Source organism: Empidonax traillii, unplaced genomic scaffold (genome assembly GCF_003031625.1).
Source record: "Empidonax traillii isolate 1590-97213 ecotype Southwest subspecies unplaced genomic scaffold, ASM303162v1 scaffold785:size696563, whole genome shotgun sequence".
In the NCBI taxonomy this organism is placed as follows: domain Eukaryota; kingdom Metazoa; phylum Chordata; class Aves; order Passeriformes; family Tyrannidae; genus Empidonax; species Empidonax traillii.
Window position 1 is genome coordinate 174,537 of NW_020955978.1, and position 20,549 is coordinate 195,085.

A 20,549-nucleotide genomic window follows, 5' to 3' on the forward strand; every position below is an offset into this window, starting at 1 on the left:
TATGTGTGCAAGTGCCTCTTTATACTACATACCCATGTCATATCATACTGTTGTTGGAAGCAAAATATCTTAAGTGATATACAGACAGTATAATGACAGTAATTATTATGAGTCAAAATACAGATGCTTTCTATCAAGGAATGTAGCAAAAGAGGTGGGATATGAGTTTTACAGAGGTTTTCCCCTGTTTTAGTACAGCTGGTTTTATAAAGGAGTGTTACTGACAGATTCCTTAAAGAAGAATTCGTTCAGGTGTCTTCTCTGTTTGGCTTGAAAAATCTTCGGGGAAAAGTCTCTCTGACTATGTGTTTGTGCAGTGCCTTGGTTGCAGATAAATCATGCACTCGGGAAAAATTTCTTCCCTGAAAGGCTTTTTCAGCATTGAAACAGGGTGCCCAGGGAAGTGGTGGAGTCACTGCCCCTGGAGGGATTCAAAAAGCATGTAGGTGTGGCACTTGGACACGTGGTTATTGGTGGGCTTGGCAGTGCTGGACTTGATGATCTGGAGGGTCTTTTCCAACCTAAATGATCAGTGATCAGGGGTTAACCTGGTATGTTGGTACAACAAAACCAGAGTGAATTGGATTGCTTGAGGTGATCTTGCAGGAGACTGGATGGGGAGAAATGTTGGGGTTCAGAAGCTATCTGTGAGTGGTTGCTGTCTTGATCTTCTGTAACTGAAAAGACTTGTAAAGGAAAAGCACCCAGAGAGAATTATTTGAATCAATGGCAAATGTTGGTGCCAAAAAGAAGAAAAACTCAGATACCTTTAATCTGCCTGTCCCGCTCTCTGAGTCCTGACTGCTTCCAAAGGGAGGGTCAGGTCAGCTCCAGTCATGTTTGGAGGTGTCTCTCCTTTGATGTTGGCAGGACCAGGCTCTGAGAGCAGTTCATTGGTGCAGGTGCACCCAGCCTGGTTCAAACCAGCTCCCTCAATTACCAAAGTGCCCACAATTAGCAAAGTCCTGGGCTTTGAGGAGTTCAGGGGGTGTTTTGTTTTCAGAACTCTATTTTGGAACTCAAAAGCCTGGTAAAAAAAAGGAGCTGGTACATCCTCATAAAACTAAGGAAGACATTTTTTCCCAATTATATTTTAGCGCTTCTGAGCAGAAATGATGCTCCTGTTGTAAAATCATCCTCCACGCTAAGAGGGCCTTGGCTTTAAAGGCTGTTGATTGAAGGGTGTTTAAAGTAAATTGGAAGAACTGTGGCAGTTAAACTTGCTGGGAACTTTGGTCCTTTGACAGATAAATCTTAAGAAAATACTAGAATTGTCTGTAACAAATGTTATCAAAGCTCAGGTCTTTGCACCTACGAAAAGCTGAAGGCTGTGTCCAGAGCTGAGCTGAGACAGATCAGACAGCTCTGGGGGTAATTACTGTGGGCTAAATGGAAAGACTGAGTGGTTTCCCAGTGATACAGGATACCTGGAAGGTGTGAGATAGATCTTTATCAGGATGACAATGTGGCAGCTTTTGGAGTCTTTCTGTGTTGGTATTGCAAAAAGGCTCATCTTATTTTGGTCTACAGTTTCGGTGAAAGGTCTGAATTTTGTGTTTGAAAAGGAAGGCATAACCCATCAGTTCTGCACGTGAAAACAAATGTAAGCCAGCTGCAACAGCCTTTTCTTGAATCCTCATCTCAAAAATCCGATTTGAAAGATACAGGCAGATATAGGACCATGAGGGAGCCTTCCTTACCTCTGCCTTGGACCACAGCTGTGCTGAGAATTTGTGTAGTTTCTCCACACTGGGGTTAATTTCAAGATGAGAAATAATTTTGATATCCCTAAAGGAAGCTGAAACACTAACATCCCAATCCTCGGGTCTAGGGGTGATACAGCTTTGTGAAAAGATGAGAGCAATCTCCTGGTAAAGAAACAGATGATAAGAAAACAGCAACAATCCAGTTCTATACAGGTTGTCTCCTTTTCTCTTGAAATACAATATCAAGAAAACGAAACTTGGGGGAGAAAAAAAGAAAAACCCTTTTTGAAACCTTAAATATAAATCCTTTATTGTAATATAAATCTTTATCCTTTCAATGCATGATTGTATGAGTCTTCCCTTTTCATTTGGGTGCATTTGCCTCTCAGGCTGATTGATGTCTGTCTTCTGTTTGCCCTGTGTTCTTAGCGCTCTCATCATAATTCTTCTGTCCATCTTTTCATTGTTCTGTTTAGAAAAAGCATATTCTTAAAGCGCTTTAAAAAAGATGGGATATAATCATACTGTGCACCTTTTATATGTATATATTAAAAAATAAATATATATATGTATGTATTCTCCCATATGCATTTAAACTGCTGTGGAGGGGGGTTTTTGTTGGTTTTTTGTGTTTTTTTTTTCCAAATAAGATCCCGAAGTATGTACTCCGGGTTTAAAATTCATGTGGTGCTTTTTTCACTTCTTCAGAACCGTTAACTTCAAAGGGGTGAGCGTCGCAGTGCAGTTTGTGCCAGAGCCTAGTGCAGCGCTGGAATGGGCTGCACTTTGTGTCGTGTGAAAAACTTGGCTGGCAAATTTTGTATTCAAAAAAAAATCTATTTAATTTGCTTTTCTTTAGCCAATTGAGCTCTACTCTAAATGGAACTCAGCAGCCACTGCCTGTGTGCACACCAGAAGTTCAGCCCCATCACAGAATTAAAGTTAAAACTCAAATACGTAATTACCATAATTCTAAAATGGCAACTTTTTTTGTGGCAAATTACTGATACCTTAAATTTCTGTGTTTTTTTTTTTTTAACCTATGTCTTCAAATTCTTTCCCCCTCCAGGTAACCTTTTTGACACCACAACAGACCATCTGCTAGATGCAAACCCGGATTTTTCAGTTTGAGTTTCACATCAGTGTTCTTAGCGGATAGAAACACCCTCTCCTGTCGATACCATTCCTGCAAGCTCGGCGTGAGAACACTGCAGGACGTGGGCATCCACACAGCTTTCCTTACGAGTTTCTGTTGTTTCCATGCATTTTCCATGTAAAACCGCCGGATTGCTTCGCTGTTCTTCATCTTAATTGAAGGTGATTTCCCTCGTATCCAATGCATTACTGAATTAGCGGGGCATCCACTCTGAAGTCATTCTCTTGCCTTTGTTTTTCCTCCATGATTGTATTTTTCCACGTGATTGTATGCTTGCCAGCAGTGTTTCATCTTAAGCCACGCAGAAGTGGTGACTCTTCCTGTCCCCAGGGACCAGGGTGGCATCTCTCTCCATCCCAAACCCTGGGGGCTCGATGAGCACTTGATTTGCCGAAGCTCTTTGCTTCTGCAGACCCGCTTTTCCTTTCCTGGCTGCTGCGGTACCAATGACCAGTCGTCCACAGCTGTGATTAAAAAAAGTCCTCGCTGGATTTAGGTGGAAATAAAGCAGGATTCCTCCCAGCAGTCTCCCAGTTACAGCAAGGAGAAGCTATTCCTCAGTTTCCCCTCCGTGGTCCTAGTGCGGTGGTTCTCGAGCATCTTTGCAGAGCAGATTGCTGGAGGTGGTTGTTCTCCCCTCACCGTTCCCCCCAGCTTGCCCTACCACCTCAATCTCAAAATGTATTAATCTCTCAATTTCCAGGAAGAGGGTCTGCTCACTGTGATTTTTCAGCCACTGCCCTTGGAGACAATATTCACCTGTTTTTTAAAAAAAAGAAAAAGTCACCTTTCGACTGGCACTGTATTGATATCTCAGCAGCTGAGTGAATCGATCAAGAAATTGCACTACCCTCTTAGACGTGGAAAGGGTCAGTCCTTTCAGGTCAGGGCTGAGGTAAAACTGTACACAGCCCTCCGTGCGAACCTTCACTTCTGCACCTTTCATCAGCACTAAATTCACTTTAAAAATGTCGGGAAAAAAAATCTAGAAGGTCTTACCTGCAACGCCTGTCGATCACCAGGTAGTTTGAGCATGTTTGCTGCAATTCGAGGGACAGCTTGCTAGAGCCTTTACCATTGTGTTTCCTTTCCCTGTGTGTATCTTAGGTACATTTGGTTTGTTTGGTTTTTTGTTTGTTTTTTTGGAAACTATTTGGCCTTTTGAGTGTCTCAACAGAAGTGCTATTACACAGTGGGATGGTTTTCAAAATACTTAATCTTTTTTTTTTTTTTTTTTTAATAACAACCCCAAAGCCCGTTTCTCAGATGTCGTAGAATACCCACAAATAACACTGAAGCCAACGGGAATGGTTTGTTCTCTCGGCTCCTGAGAAACGAGGCTCCCAGTCCCTCCCCACCCACCTTCCGTGGACTTTTAGGAATGACCATATTCTCTCTGAAACTGTGGAATAGATTGAATGTGCACTGCAAACCTTAAATTTTGAGTCTTTCCTTCCTTCGTGGCTTGGAGCTGCCTGCGCAGGGCAGGGGGCTCCAGTCCGTCGTGTCTGTATCGTAACCCTTCAGCAAGGAAATCAGCATTTTGTAAATTTGGAAGATTGCATTTGTGTTTACTTACTGTGACTACTGTTCAGACTTTCTTCAGAAATCTTTTTATAGGGTTTATTAGAGAGAAGAAAAAAAAAATCATTCCATATTTAGGTAAAAATGTCTCAATCTTCTGTATATATGTTTTATTAATATGTAAATATTTAGATATTTTTAAATTACTATGTTCTTAATAAAGCGACAAGGGACTAGTTGTGAAATGGTGTATAACATTGTGTCGTGTTGCCGATCTCTGGGAAATCCTCTTTGTCAGTTCAGAAAAGAAAACCTACAATAAATAACTTTAATTGCATGTGTGTTCCTGTGTTCTGTGCTGGATTCACGTATTTTAGAGGAATTACCTGGCAATTAGCGGACTATACAGGGAAGAGTCTAGGAAAACCTTAAAAGTTTCCACCACAGTGCTGTTTTTCCAGCTGGCTCAGCCGGAAACCATGCTCCCTGCCAATCACAACAACATCTATATCCAATCACATAATAACTCTTGAGTATTAAGTACTGATATGCTTGAAGTCTAATTTTAATTGAATTAGGTGCCTTTGTAATCTGCACTTAAAAGGTTAAGCTCTGCTTCTATGGAAACAACACAAGGGAAGGACAAACCAACACTCGTAATTTGGAGTAGCTGCAAAGATATATGCTTGGTAATTCATTATCACACCCTCATCAAATGTTGTTCAGCCTTAGAAAATATTTCCTGCAAAAACACGTTCCTGGTAATCTTCCATCAACTACAAGGAGCCAGTGGAGTGAAAGAGTGGCTCGCCACACCTTTTTGGCTTTATGTAAGGAGTGCTAGGGAAACACTGCTGGTAAGAAGTGCGGTGAGAGTTCCCTTTACATTTTGGTGCCTGCACAGATCAGCTGGAGCCGGGTGCCTGCGTTGCATCCGTGTGGCATGGCATGAGTTAGTCCAGGCCCTCCCTGTATGGAAAGAGCAGCTAAGCCATAGGTCACAGGGTGGTTTGGGTTGGAAAGGACCTTTAAAGTTCCATCCCCACTGCCATGGGCAGAGACATCTTGCACTAGACCAGGTTTCCCAAAGCCCCATCCAACCTGGCCTTGAACACTTCCAGGGATGGGGCATTCACAGCTTCTCTGGGCAACCTGTGCCAGTGCCTCACCACCCTCACAGTGAAGAATTTCTTCCTAATATCTAATCTAAACCTACTCTCTTTTCCTTTAAAACTGTTTTCCTGTCACTGCAGGCCCCAGTAAAAAGTCCCTCTCCATCTTTCTTATGACTCCACTTTAAGTATTGAAAAGCTGCTTCAATGACTCCCCAGAGCCTTTTCTTCTCCAGGCTGAGAAACCCCAACTCTCTCACCCTTTCTCCACAGGAGAGGTGCTACAGCTCTCTCATTATCTTTGTGGCCTCCTCTGGACCTGCTCCAGCAAGTTTGTATCTGTCTTATAGTGGGAACCCCGGAGTTGGACACAGCATTTTAGGTGGGGTCTCACCAGAGCCAGTTAGAGGGGCAGATTCACCTCCCTCGACCCGCTGGCCACAATTGGTGTGACGCAGCCTGGGATACGGCTGGATTTCTAGGCTGTGAGTGCACGTTGATGGGTCATGTCCAGTTTTATATTCATTTATCCATCCATCCCCAGTCATCTAATCGTGGAATCCTTTAGATTGGTAAAGACCCTTAAGATCAGTTCCAACCATTAACCATCACTGCCAACCCCACCACTAAATCGTGTCCCCAGGTGCCACATCTACACATCTTTTAAATACCTCCAGGGCTGGTGACTCCTCCGCTTCCCTGGGCAGCCTGTGCCAGTGCTTGACAACCCTTTCAGGGAAGAAATTCTTCTTAATATCCAATCTAAACCTCCCCCCATGCCATTTCCACTTGTCCTGTGTCTTGTTAGTTGGGAGAAGAGACCGACCCCCATCTGGCTACAGCCTCCTTTCAGGGAGTTTTAGGGAGTGACAAGGTCCTCCCTGAGCCTCTTTTTCTCCAGCCTAGACACCCCCAGCTCCCTCATCTGCTTCTCATCAGGCTTGTGCTCTCCAGACCCTTCCCCAGCTCCACTGCCCTTCTCTGGACACGCTCCAGCACCTCAATATTTTTCTTGTAGGAAGGGCTCCAAAACTGAATCCAGGATTCAAAGTGCAGCCTCAGGTGCCAAGTACAGGACAACAATCACTGCCCTGGTCATGCTGGACACACCATTGCTGATACAGGCCAGGCTGCTGAAGTGTGGCTTTGTTTGTTTGTTTGTTTTTAACCAGTGAACACACTGCTATTTGTAACATTTAAGTGGAGCATCCTAAATTGTGTTTAAGGTACAATTATGAGCAAGAAATGTTGCTGTGTGCTGCGATTTGCAAGGCACTAAATCTCATCTGTGCTGCAAAGCCACCGGAATGTACTGCTGCCAGGCTGCAGTTCCACCTGTTGAAACAGCTTTTGGATGGAGCCAGTGCCATCATCAGCACCCACACATGAGCTCCAGCCCATCTCCAGCATCCTTGCTGGGCCCTTCATCCCTCTGTCCTGCGTGCAGGACACTGGAGATTAATAATTTGGGTGAAAAAAATCCTTCTGAAGCTGAAGAGGAAAAAGGATATCGTCCTGGTAACATGAAAGGAAACTGGAGCCTGGGCTTTATAAAAAATGCATTAATTGCGAGACAAGAAGAAAGTCATCTCAGGTGCCTGTGACATGTTGGTTTAGAAACGGCTGGCTGAGTCTTTTGGGGGGAAACACAGGCTGTCACATCAGAGTGGTTCGGGGATGGGTGGTCCTGATGCAGCCACTCCTCCAGTAGAGAAACCTTCACCCCCAAAAACCTCCCCTCTGCTGAGGCCTCACTGGGAAGCACATCTCTCCTTTGCTGGGGAAGGGAGGGGACGTGGTCCTAGGAAAAAAAAACGCATGGGGCCTCCTAGAGAAACAGATGTAGCCAGGATTTTGCAAGAAAAGCAACCCCCTTGTGCCTGTTCTCCCCTAAATCTAAAGGAGCAAAATTCTTTAGGAGGTGCCGAGATAGCCTTCTACCTCCACTGGCTCTCCCACTGCTCGAGCATCCACACAGCTGGGCTGGGGCGAGCACCTTCACCCCTTGCTGCCACACTGTCATCACAGAGAGGCACAAGAGAGGTTTGTACAAGTAGGTCAGGTATGATTTCTCATCCGTCGACTGCTAATAAAAGCCACCGATGTGAAACCTATAACATTATGTGTATAAATAATTTAGCTCTGGTGTGTAAACATCAATTCTGGGCTTAAAAGAACCCATAATAATTCCATGAGCTTTTTCTCCTCCCCTCCATGCATATGTTGTTATGCCTGACTGCTAGTGAGGGCAGAAAATAGATGATCATGGGGGATTTTGGAAATGGGGGACACAAACCTTTGAGTTTCTGCACTGGCTCCTTCCTCCACCCAGATCCTCTGAGGTATAGAGGAATCCAACATAACCACATTTTAATGTGTTCACAACACCACAGTTGCCCCCGAAGCTACCAACCAGCATGGGGTGAAGAGGTTCATCCACCTCTGCCCAGCAGGAGCCATCACAGGTGGGAGAACCACAGTGGCCTGTGACTCCTTCTGGAGCCCGGCGTGGGGCAAGCTTGGGGTGGCAGCCATCACCGTGCCCAGGGATGTCCCCTGGTCGTGTCCATCACCGGCTCACTCAGGAGAAATGCCATTTTCAGGTGATGCCTGGGCAGGTCAGGGTGGGTGGAAAAGGCCAATCCATGTAGCCCTGCCATCCACTGACCTTCAGGTGGCCTGGAGGACCTTCCCCTGCCCTAGGGTGGTTCAGCAAACCATCATGTGGATGGCACATGCACACACTGGGAGGTGCTCCTGCCCTCCAACAAAGGAAATGGGTCCAGGAGACTTCAAAAGCAGCCTCACTGGCATCAGTGCTTCCACTCCACAGTACCCCCGCTCTGCTTTCGCCCCATGCCCAGCACTGGCCCAGAGTCACCAGGTGAAAGTGAGCATGGGCTGGAGAGGGACGAGGGGGCACTTGCATGTCAGGACAGTGTGAGCTGTGCCAGCTGCCCGGCGAGTCACCGTGAAGTCAGCGCGGATGGCTCTGGACTGGAACCAGCATGTGGCTACTGCCATTACTGCGGCTTAGAGAAAGCAAAGATTATTGTAATCATTTAATCCCGAGAGATTTCAGGATTCACCGACTGTATCTCATGTCTCCATTCATCACGGCACGGGGGATGTGTGTAAACTGCTCTGCTCTTAGCTGGACCTCTGCTCCCTCCTGATTTCCCTTTCCCTGAGCTCCTGTACGTGCACTCAGAGCCCAGCTCTCCCTGTTGCCACATCCCTGACTCCTGACACAGCTGTGGCGGGTCCTGCCCACAGCATCCAACCCACTTTTTGGCTGGTGACACCATCCACCCTTTGTTTTTCTTGATTTTTCCTAGTGATGGCTCAGTCCCCAAAGCCCAGACAGCTCCAACTCCCTGACCTGATGCTGGCAGCAGCAGTAGGTTATCCGCTTCCTACATCTTCTTCCACCCTGCCTGTACCGGGATGATGCTGTGGGGAGAGCCAAAGGCAGACAGACTGGGCTGGACATCCTGCAGGGAATGGGGTTTACCTCAGGGTTAGAAACAACCTTTGCCTGCATAAAATTGGCCCAACCCCCACAGTCTGGCCAGAGAACAGGACAGCATCAGTGACACCTGGTGACTCACAATGTATTTGCCCTTTCTGTCCCTCTGGTCCAGGATACCACACAGGATCTGACATCACAGAGACACCCCGATTGGGGATCCTGCTGCCCTCGCTCCCTCCCCCAGGGCTAAAACACAGGCAGAGGCTCCTGAGCAGCCCATGGCCACCCTGAACACCCAGGTGCTGCTGCCAGTCCCCAGGAAGGGGAGTCAGGACATGGCAGAGGATGTGCTGCATCCCACAGAGATGGAGTTTTGGGTGCTGCCGCCAGACCTCCTCCATCTCCTGGCTCCTCTGCTCAGCAGGGCTTCTTCACCTTCCTGGCTTCATCACCTGGACAGCATAGAGTGCCAAACCCCGGTGCATTAACACAGATTTTGCATTTAACATTCATTACAGACATGAGCTCCTTCACTGCCCTCCACTGAGCGTGATGGATCATTCCCCATCTCTCATTTAAGGTCTCCTTGGGGAAGACCCCCTGCCTTGGCCATGGGTCACCCCCATGCATGCAGGCCCCCAGCACCCATCCCAGAGGAGGGGCATCCCTGGGGATTGCCCTGACCCAGGTACAGCACCTTGTACTTGGCTTTGTTGAACCTCATGATGCTCACCTGGACCCACTCCTCATGCTTGCCACCTCAGAGGATGGCATCCCTTCCCTGCAGCACATCATCCACACCACTTATCCTGGTGTCACCTGCAAACCTGCTGAGGGTGCCCAGGAAACCACTTTTGTGACCTTACTGATGATATTAAATAGTACTGGTCCCAGTATGAGTCCTCAGAGGACACCACTCCTTACTGGTTTCCATGTGGACATGAAATGTTTGACCAAACTGTTCGGATAAGCCCACCCAGACCCAGCTGCTATTCACCTAACAGCTCCTCCATACTTCTCCAATTTAGAGGCCAAAGTGTAGGGGAACGTATCAAAGGCCATCCAGAAGCCCTGAACATGAGGCTTGTAGGTCATACAGGATCCAACACTGTGTGAAGAGTAACCAGGTGGCAGCCTGGCTCACCCAGGTCTTACCTGTCACGGAGTCAGAGACACTCCTATCCATTGAAACCCCCTCTGTGTTGGGTCTAAGGTTGATGTGGGGCTGAGACCTCTTCTCCTGACCCCACAGATCAGGTGCTGTAGATGCACACAGGATGCTGGCACAGCAACACGCCGGATGCCACCCACCCAAGAGGCTCTGACCCAGGAAAACCCAACCTTTGGCACCCAGAGCCAGGACTCAGAGGCTCCCTGTGTGGGCGTGCAAACCCTCTGTGCTTCACACTGTAAGTTTTGGTCCTTGAAACCAGAACACTGCTGGGCCGACCTTGAACAGCTCTCACATCTTCTCTCTCCTCCTCCATCGCTCCTCCAGGGCGGGGGGGAAGATGAACCCACCCACCCACCAAACAAACCGCTTTGCTTTCGTCCCCCAAGCCCTCCTGCGAGTGCGAAGGTTAATGCACAGGCAGCGCTGCCCTTCCAGGGAGGGTTCGCTGCCGAACAGCCGATCTCTTCCTCCAGAAACAAATTGCTCTTCAACTATTGCCATCTTGTGGCGCCTGTGACCCGTTACTTGTTCCTTTTATCAGCTAATGGTGTTGGTGAGAATCAGCAATGTACACAGGCAATTTTAAAATGAAATGTAAATGAATCAGAAATGCCTACGGAGGAGCCATTAGCATAAATCCAATCAAAGGGCTTTGTTTAACTTGTTAAAAATGACTAAATATTTAGTGAGTGTGGGTGGGTGAGGTGATTCTTGCTCACACTCGGGGAGTTTTAGAAGCAAAACTAATGCTGATATCTTAAATGGCTGAACTTTAAAGCAATTTTCTACCCCAAACTCTGCCTCCGTGGTCTATATCTCACTGGAATAGTGTCCCCTGTTCAAGATCACCTCTAAAACATTATCTTTGCTTTTAAGATAAGGATATTTGGACTCTCATGAGCATTGCAGGGGTCTTCTAGCGGAGTCCTTTGGAGCAAACCCTGCCCATCCCAGTCATACCAATGCTCAGATGGGCTGCTGAGGGTGCAATGCAAGACAGCAGCACTAATTGTGCAGGACCCCCCCTTCCCACCTCTGTGATGCACCACGAAGATCACCTGGGGCATGACAGATTAGATACGAAGATATTTTTTACAGCTGAGTGTGGTGAAACACTGAAAAGGTTGCCTAGAGAGGTGGTAGATGCCCCATCCCTGGAGAAATTCAAGGTCAGGACGGCTGGGGCTCTGAACAACTTGTTTTAGGTGAAGATGTCCCTCTTTATGGCAGCAGGGTTAGAACCAGGTGACCTTTAAAGGTTCCTTCCAGCCCAAACCATTCTGTGCTTCTATGAGCAAGAGCCACTCCAGTGCCTAGAGTTTCTGTCCAAACTGGTGAGACTGGGAAGGGTTCCATGCTCTGTCCCTGGCACTGTCTGCTGAGCACGTGAAGCTGAGGTTTGGTGGCAGTTTAAGTGGCACAAGCAGACTTGCCACAGCCCTCTCTGTTTCTCTGCTGCAGTCCACCCATCCCACATCCACTGTTCCCGCTCTGACATTCACAGCAGCTTTTGCAGAGCCACACAGATTAAACTAACTCATAAGTAAAAGGGTGAAACATCTTTTTTTTTTTTTTTTTTGAGCCCACATCTATGTCCTGACCCATCACTTACACCACAGACTAATAGACAGTGCTAAGAATATTAGTAGAATAGTAAGGTTTGGCTCTACAGCTTGGATTAAATAAAAAAAAACTGAGTTAAAAACAACACTCTCAGACTTGGCTCTTCTGTGACTCCTTTGGGCTCCACAGGCATCACTCAAGCAAGCAGCGGACAGGGCTTGGGGCAACGCTCTGTGTTCAGGAAGAGCAGCTCTTCCCTACTGGTTCTCTCTCTGGAGTGGAGTTGCATCAGGGCAGGTGTTAATTGCATTTCTGGAAATCAAAGCAGCCACTGCTGAGGCTGTTTGCTGGTCTTTGCTGCTCCCCCCAAAGCACCTTTGCTTTCCCATCAGCGTGGGAAGATATTTCACCCAGAGGGATGCCTCTCCCCAGGGATCCCCAAGCTGCTCCAAGCATTTGCCCCTTTCCATGGCCCTATCCCACTACCCTAGTGTGAGGTCCTGCAAAGGTGGATGTTGCTGTGAAGAGTTTACTTAATGCCAATCCTGGGCACTAATCCTGGGAAAACACACCCGAAGCACAGGGAGAAGGGATGGTGGGGTGGGGGTGGGAGTGTAATGAGTTGCAGGGGATGAGAAATAAATGGAGAAATTGGAAGATTTGATGGGTGATCCTTGCTCTCCCTGTTTTGGTGGGTTTTTTCTTCTAAATGCTGGGGGAAAAAACCCTTTAGGATGATGTGGAGCATCACCCTACGGCACTTCCCACTACTGCTGGTCTGGTCTGCTGAGCGCAGGGCTGAATTTGGGGGTACAGAGGCTGCTCCACCCACCCCCACGTCCCAGCCGGTCCCACCAGAGGGGTCTCACCTCCTGGCAGCTCCAATGTCGATCATTCCAGTGAAACAGCCTTTGCATCTTTTGGTGCATGTAAATCAGGGGCTTTCCAGGAGTTTCTGGAAACTCGGCTCTGCAAACCCTGCTCTCCCCGCTGGCTGGATGGGATGCAGGAGAGGTGTTTATGTTCCTCCTCTGCTGTGAGACTCTTATGGCAACACATCCAACCCCTCAAGGAGAGAAAATCACCAAGCTCATGCTTAGGCATTTGGGTTTGGGTTTGTTTTTTTTTTTGCTTTTCCAAAGGGAAAAATACACCACTGCACAGTGGTTATCCCTGAGGAGATGAGCAGTGACACTGGGCACACCTGATCTCTTCCAGGGCACCCCACCTGCAACCCTGAGAGTGCTTTGATGGTGTTACACCCGTTTCCCAGCGATTAGGTGTGTAAACAGCTTTTCCCCATTTGCTCAAGTTTTGGATGCCTAGCTGGCACGATTCCAGGTGGGATCCAGGCCTGTTTCAGCAGACAACAATTCAGGTGTGCTTACTGGAGCCTAATTAAATGCTCATCTAATGGATACTGCTAGGGTGGAAGAAGGGGCAGGGGCAAAGGCAAACTTGGAGGGCTGTGTGTCACCCTCTGGAGGGGAAAGGGAAGCTGGGAGCATCAGCACCTGTCACTCCCGCCCCCCTGGTTTCCCACAAGCAGAACAGGCAGGGTTGCTAAGGTCGTTTTGATCCTTGCAACAGCTGCCTGCTTTCCCCGGGAGCTGCTTGTTTCTCCGCTCCTGCATCCAACCAGCCTCAGTCCAGCACCAACACCTCAAAGCCCAAGCACCTAAAGCAAGGCAGAATCCAAGCTGAGGCCATTCAGCCCATCAGTGGTGGAGGAGAGGAGCACGTCCCACCTGCACGTTGATGGGATCTGGGCAAACTCCTCTGGATGAAGCCCCAGTGCCTCTGCATTGGTCCTGCTGGTAGGTCTAAGAGGTCTTTTAAGCTGAAAGAGGGTAAATTTAGATTGGATACAAGGAAAATGTTTTTTTGTGATGAGGGTGGTGGGGCACAGGAACAGGCTGCCCAGGGAAGCAGCGGATGCCCCATCTCTGGAAGTGTTCAAGGCCAGGTTGGATGGGGCTTTGAGAAACCTGCTTTAGTGAAAGTTGTCACTGTCCGTGACCACGGGGTTGGACTAGAAGAACTTTAAAGGCTCCTTCCAACCCAAACCAGTCTGTGATTCTACAATTTCATGGTTTAAACAGCACATTTGCCTCCCGTATGCTTTGGCAGCAGGACATTTTCCCCATGGATCCACTCCCACCCATCAATACCACCTCCCCCCACCAGCTACAGCATGGGGCTGGCAGTGGTGGGAGGCACAAAAATCCTGGATGGAGAGCAAGAAAGAAGACTCCTTGCCAAAGAAATTATCTGAAGCAGGTGGTTCCAGCTCGGAAGAACTCAATTTATATTCCCAAATGACATGCTGGGAGCTGCTCACAGCTCCATCAACAGGCATGATGCAGGCGAGGCAGATGTTTCAGCGAGTGCCAGCAGCTGGAATAGGATTGCTGGCTCAGCTCGGCTGCACCCATCGCTCCAGACGGTAATTTGGGAAGTCAGTGTTGGAGGCTTATCCCAAGGGAGCCTGTATCGGGTGGCTGCAGGTCTGGCTGGCAGGATCACACGGCTTGCTCTGAAACAAAGCAGGGTAAGCAGCGTGTGGAGCCGAGCGGGACGTGAGACTCCTGGATTATTTATAGGCTCCAGCCTTGGAAAGAATCTTGGCACGGGAAAGCACGGGGTGTATGGGCTGTGCACGGGGCTGAAGCAGCCCCGTGGTGCTGATAATGGGGTTGTGCCGGTGCCATCCACGTGGCAGGAGCGGCTCTGCCCAGGCCATGTCCCCGCCACAGGAAGTGGCAAATTTTTGGGGATGCCCAGGCACAGTGTGATAGGATGTGGCTTACAAAGCCCTACAAAGGGTGAAGGACGCAAGGAGAGCACTAGCAGGCAATGCAAGGCACGAGCAGACCACCAAAGCAGACGTTGTTGGCACAGGCGAAATTCCAGGTGTGGAGAGGGAAGGAGGTGGTTCCTGTGAGGGCTGGGCAGCAGTGCTGAGGGGAGTGTGGCAGAGGCTGCTGCATCAACCAGCCTCGTGTGCTTGTTTTATTTTCCATGTGGTGATCAGTAAGAAACAGCAGCTCTTCCATGTCTGCTGCTGTCTCAGCCTGGCAGAAGAAAGGGGGTCAATGAAATGTTCCCCAGGTGTGACACGGCAAGGATGTCAAACAGGCCAAGGCAGCAAAGGTAGGGGTGGGAATATCAAATCCAATGCAATTATGGAGAGGTGTGGGTAAGGCCAAGGGGGATTCAGCAGAAGCCACCCCTGATGCTCCAAGAGGCCGTGGGAGAGCACACAGGCACATCCCAGACACAAAGTGCCACCTTCCCAAATCGCCCACAAGGCTTCAAGGAGCCAGGCACACTCCCACCTAAGGTGCAACTCAGCCTGCCCTGCCCTGGGGAGAGCCCTCACCACCCCAGCCCAGGGCTGATGGCTGTTCATATGAGCCATGGGGATGCCCAGGTAAATAAATAGGTAGAAACTGGGAGGTGGACTTTCCCTTGGGGCTTTCGGGGTGGCTGAGTGCAGGAGCAAAGTATGAAATGCTGCAAAAGGGACGAGGAAGAGAAGGATGTAGCGAGGGTGTCTCTTCATAGGAAGGGTTAGAGCAGCTTTACAGCACTGCAGCGTTTAACTGCTGGTGCAAAAGCACCCAGTGGCTCCTGGCCAGGAACACAGCAAGAGGAGAACAAGCACCAAGGCCCCAGCAGCGTTTGTGTACACACCGCCCTCCCCATCTCACATCACAAATCGCTGGAAAACAGGGTCCAGGTGAGTCTAGTCAGACCCCATTGATCATTTATAGTATCACCCTGTTTGACTGGTTTGAGGTGCAGGTTGGTTAGGGCTTGTTGCTGGAGCAGCACCCAGGACAGCAGAGCCCTGGATAGGACATCTGCCCACGGGTGCTCACCTGGCTGCAGGGGACAAATACAACCTGCAAAAACACAGAGGAAACCAGACTTCCTCAAACTGCTGTAAAACACGACGGGAATGTTTAATAAAAGCTGCTAGGCGGGTATCCTTTCCTTGGCTTGTGATAAAATCTCACATCAGAGGCTATTAAGGCACCTTATCAAAGGTTAAAGGGGCAAAGTCCCCCGTTTGGCGACAGAAAACAAAGACAGACAACATCTGCTCCTCGAAGCAAAAGGGAGCAAACACCAAGGCACAGCAGAGGTCACTACTGGCATCATTATTATTTAATACCACTTGTATATTAATGAGATTCAGGAAAAAGACAAAAACAAGGCAAAGAAAGCTGACAATAGCCCAAACTTGCTTTGCTTTGTCAAAACAAAGAGAGGTGGGGGAAAAGCTGTGCTGTGAGACGTGTTTCACATGAGAAAATAAATTGTCACACTAGATTTCAGAGTTTTCATATCAATATGACCAGCCCCACATACCAGTGGAAGTAGTTTCAGTGCATTAAACCTTGTATTCAGCCCAAGTGGAGCTGAACGAGCTGGTCCCATTTTACCAGCCACTTCACTGTGATTCTGCAATGAGAAAAAAAACACACAAACACTTTCACTGTCATTTCTTACCCTGGTTTTAATCAGCAATACTTCTTCATGCTCTTGTGATGCCACAGTTTGTTGCTTACAAACATTGCAGGGGGAGGCTGCACTGTTTATTTAAAAAAAAAAAAAAAAAAGTTTCTGCTGACATTTAAGGAAAAGAACAGGAGAGTTCAAATGCTGATCATTTTGTAAACACCAAAGATGCAGAACCAAGTCAGAAGCCTACATGGATCAGATATATTGCTTAGATTTAACCCGGATGTGTACACAACAAAGCACCGTGGCCAAAGAAATCTGAGCTGCTAATAATCCACGCTCCAAGTCACCCAAGGAGAAAAGACTGATGAAATGCAGGCCCTGCACCTGTGAACGCTACAGACATCTGTCACGTCCTCAGGTCAGCACAGGAGGCAGATGCCTTTGATGAGTTATCAGGCTCACAGAGAGCTCCACCACCTTCTCTTTCTCCTTTTCGCACGGCCTAAGGTGTGCAGAGCAGATTCGTTCCCATGGCACGGGACCACATCACTACAGATCTTGGAATTTCTGCTGGAGATTTCTGCACACAAATGGCAAAAAAACCTTTGGGGAGAAAATAATAACCATTAAAAAGCAATTTGATAAATTTTTAGAAAACCATTGCTTAATGTTTTTTTTTGAAACATTTTCTAGGAAAATGTTTCATGAAGCAGGTGGTTCCAGCAGCGTGGGCTCTGCCCAGGGTGGCTGGATCCTTCACTACTTTGTTAGGGTTTTGCTTATGATCCTGCACCAAAAGGACATTTTCTGGGTGCACAGGATTCCCTTTCTGACCCCACACATCCTCCAGCAGCTGTTTCAAGTGTGGGGCCCCTCCAGAAGTATGGGATACATGTCTGCTGGTGCCACAACACCGACCTGAAGCTGCAGTGGAGATGTGGCTGCTCCCTCTTGGCTTGTTTTTTTTTTTGGCAAAGCCACTTTCCTGCCCGCCACCTGGCCATGCACAGCCTCACCTCAGCACAGGCATAAGGGACTGGTGCACATGGTCACTGGGACACGTGCAGATCCATCTGAGGATGCTCCATCATTGCCTGTGCCAAGAAGTTGCTTTTAATGAATCAGGGCAGTCAGTTATGTGCAGTGCCCATCTCCACACCCCGGTCCTGTTTAGCTTCAGCTCACATCAATACCAAAGGGCTGCATGGATACCCCTCCATGTGTTTTCCTTCCTGGAGACTCCTTCCTAAAGCTCTGTCTTCAGATGTGACCATCCCACCCCCAGAAACCATGGAGAAGGACAGGGGCAGCCACTGGCATGGCATCCACAATGTAAGTACCTCTCTCCCACTCCTTGAGTGTAACACAGTACAAGGCAGCATTGCCAGACCTCACCACCTTGGCATGAATTCCATCTATTCACATATTCTGTCACTCATGTTACCACCTGGAAATCTCAATTTATTTTTTTTTCCCCCTCTACTAAAGAAATGTCTAATCCTCATGGATGTGGGGCGAAAAAAAACGATGAAATATGAAAAAAGATGAAAAAATATGATCCAATTCCCTCTCCCTTCCTAATACATCAGAAAGGAAAAACGTCTAAGTCAGGGCTTAAAATCAGCAACATTCACCTTTTCTTTTCTCTCATAGTTTTTCTTATGTTTCATGATTTATTTTATTTTTTAAATGAGGTGCTGGTGGTAGAGGCAATGGCTAAATCCTGGAGAAATGTGAGATCAGAGCATCCGATTTCCAGCTCTCAAGATACTCACAGGCTTTTTTTTCAGACTGAAATCATCTCTCAGAAGAGCCCACAGAGACGACACGAGGCCAATGCTCGGCAAAACAGCTGGATCGATGGCAATCAGAAGATCCCGAGATCTTCCGCCTCCCCTCCATCCCTCTGGGAGGAGGGAGAGGCACCAAAGAGTTCAAATTCCAGGTCATGACTGCGGATGCCACGTCCTCGATTCATCTTTGCTTGTCTGCTGTCGGAACCACCAGCCAAATGCCCCACAGCCGCTCACAGAGAAACAGCTTCTGTGTGTCGAGCTTGAAATGCTTCTGGAGAGCAACACGGAGGAGCCCGAAAATCAATTAATTATACAAATATTAGTGGCTTCCTAAATACGCTCAGTGCCAGGAGCTCCCATGCACCTCTGGTCCTCTGCACCACGATCCAGGGGCACTACATTTGCTGGAGATAAAAAGAGTAATTAAAATCAGGCAAGAAAAGCAACATTTTAATTTTTTCTCTTTCTGCTTGTTTTTAGGCAGCACTTTTTCAAAGCCAGTTGCACAAAAAGCAGTCTTTGAATTAACAGGCAATTACCTAATTAGGTACTTAACTGCAAATTACATGAAGCAAAGTGCCTGTTTTATCTATTTGGAAATGTAAAACTGGGCCCTGTGCTATCCCTAACACAGAAATTCCCTCCTTTCTGGGGAAAACTTGTCTTGCATGTAAATCAAGACAAGTCTTGAGTGAGAATCATCTGACTTGTGACTTTAATCGGCTGGGGAAAGGGTCTTTAGAAGCACACAAAGCACCTTCAGGGAGGAAAATGAACTGAAAAGACATTGCAAATCAGACTTGTTAAAGATATGTCAGATTCCAGTGATTTATATATTAAATGTCTATGAAAAAAAACGGGATGCTTTGCAAATCAGTGGCAGAAAAAGGCTGACCTGAGCAAATACTCTGGGACAAGAAGGGATGCCCTGGCTGTTGGGTACCGAAACACAGCACAACTATTATAGTTGTGCTGAACTCATCACCACCTGCTGCAAAACAAGATTGCGTTTTTTGTTTTTTGTTTTTCTGAAGCATGCTCAAAACCAGATTTTCGTTTAAAAACGTCACCAGTTGATGCAACCCAGCCAGGCTGCAACACTCCTGATGTGGTACCCCCAGCCCTCCACGGGCCACACACCAATGGAGACCCTCGGAGATGACTCCTGAGGGAACCTCTGGCTTCCTGGGGCCACAGTCTTGCCTCTGCAGGCAGAAAAATCTGATGTTGGCCAAGTTTTGCCCATTGTCAAGTCCTCTTGACTCCGTTTCCTTCTTGACCAGCTTTTGGTTGCAACATGGATCAAATGTGACTTTCTGTCCAGTTTCTGGGCAAAATTCAGCACAGGTGTGCACAGCTGTGCAGAGTGCAGGGTCCCCTCTGCTCCAGCTAAATTCCAGCCCAAATTGCTCCCAATCCCAAAGTTTTTGTTATTGAAGGAGAGCATCCCAGAGCAATGTACTCCACAGGCAGACTAGATATCTTCAAAGGAAACGTCAGAGTTTGGGCAGTGGGCTTTGTCCATCCCAGGAATTCACGTCCCATGCACCACGTACCAAGCACTCCGCCAGTGGAATGCCATGAGGACCTGTGGGAACCTGTGGGACCTGAGGGCCTACTCGGCCCGTCCTCACCCCCCACAGCACCGAGATCTCTTCTGAACCCACCTAAACCCCGCTCTGCACCCTGGAGTGGGTGACCACCCTCCATGAACAGGATTTGTCCCCCCTATGCGTGCTCAGACCCCTACCTATGGGGTTCTCATGGCTTACCACCCCCACACACACTCCTTGCAAGAACAAGGGAGTTGGGAGTGTTTAGCCCGGAGGAGGGTCAGGGGTGACCTATTTGCTCTCTCCAGCTCCCTGACAGGAGGTTGTAGCCAGGTGGGAAGTCAGTCTCTTCTCTCAGGCGACCAGCGACAGGACAAGAGGACACGGTCTTAAGCTGCTGCCAGGGGAGGTTTAGGTTGGACTTTAGGAAGAATTTCTTCACAAAAAGGGTAATTAGACACTGGAAGGGTGATTAGACATTGGAATGTGATGCCCAGGGGTGGTTGTGGACTCGCCTTCCCTGGAAGTGTTTAAGGGAAGACTGGTGCCCTGGTCTGGTTGACAAGGTGGTGTTGGGTCACAGCTTGGAGTCGATGATCTTGGGAGATCTTTTCCAACCTAACTGATTCTGTGATTTTGTGACTGGAGCAAATGGCCTTAACCTGAGACTGCAGATTCAGACTAGATATGAGAAAAAAATTTTGCCACTGTTAGGGCATTGGAATAGGGTGGTGGAGTCACCATCCTTGGAAGTGTTTAAGAGGCATCAGGATCTGATGTGGCTTAGGGGTTACAGTGGCGGTGCTGGGTTGGACTGGATGATCTTAAAAGGTCTCTTCCAATCTTGATGATTCTGTGACGGTATGAAGGGACCAGACCCCACACACACTCACACGTGCAGAACTTGCGGGGGGGGGACGGGACGGGGACGGGGACGAGGGGTTTTGTGTCGCGACAATTGCGCCGCGACAGCGCGCGCGCCCGCGCGGGAACGCGCGTGGGATGCGTGTTTGGTGGGGG

The 20,549-nt window shown here is 48.2% G+C and overlaps 1 protein-coding gene and 1 long non-coding RNA gene across 7 annotated transcripts in view; one reads left to right on the forward strand and one right to left on the reverse strand.

Moving 5' to 3' along the window:
- The window catches only part of BEND7 (BEN domain containing 7), a 48,462-nt gene extending 43,735 nt beyond the window's left edge, over positions 1 to 4,727 (forward strand). For 5 of the 6 annotated variants that reach the window (XM_027901451.1, XM_027901449.1, XM_027901452.1 and 2 more), the window contains one exon: positions 2,776 to 4,727. Coding sequence is in view for 5 of the 6 variants with exons in the window: in XM_027901449.1 (XP_027757250.1) it covers positions 2,776 to 2,837 (62 nt within the window). In the remaining variant the exon portion in view is untranslated. The remainder of the gene's footprint in view (positions 1 to 2,775) is intronic. The other variant, XM_027901454.1, reaches the window with a different exon arrangement.
- An 11,485-nt stretch (positions 4,728 to 16,212) lies between these two features.
- On the reverse strand, positions 16,213 to 18,289 carry LOC114066633. The gene is made up of 2 exons (XR_003573221.1): positions 17,956 to 18,289; positions 16,213 to 16,783 (listed from the first exon to the last, which is right to left on the reverse strand). It is a non-coding gene; the product is annotated as an uncharacterized LOC114066633 (long non-coding RNA).
- Between the last annotated feature and the right edge of the window lie 2,260 nt (positions 18,290 to 20,549).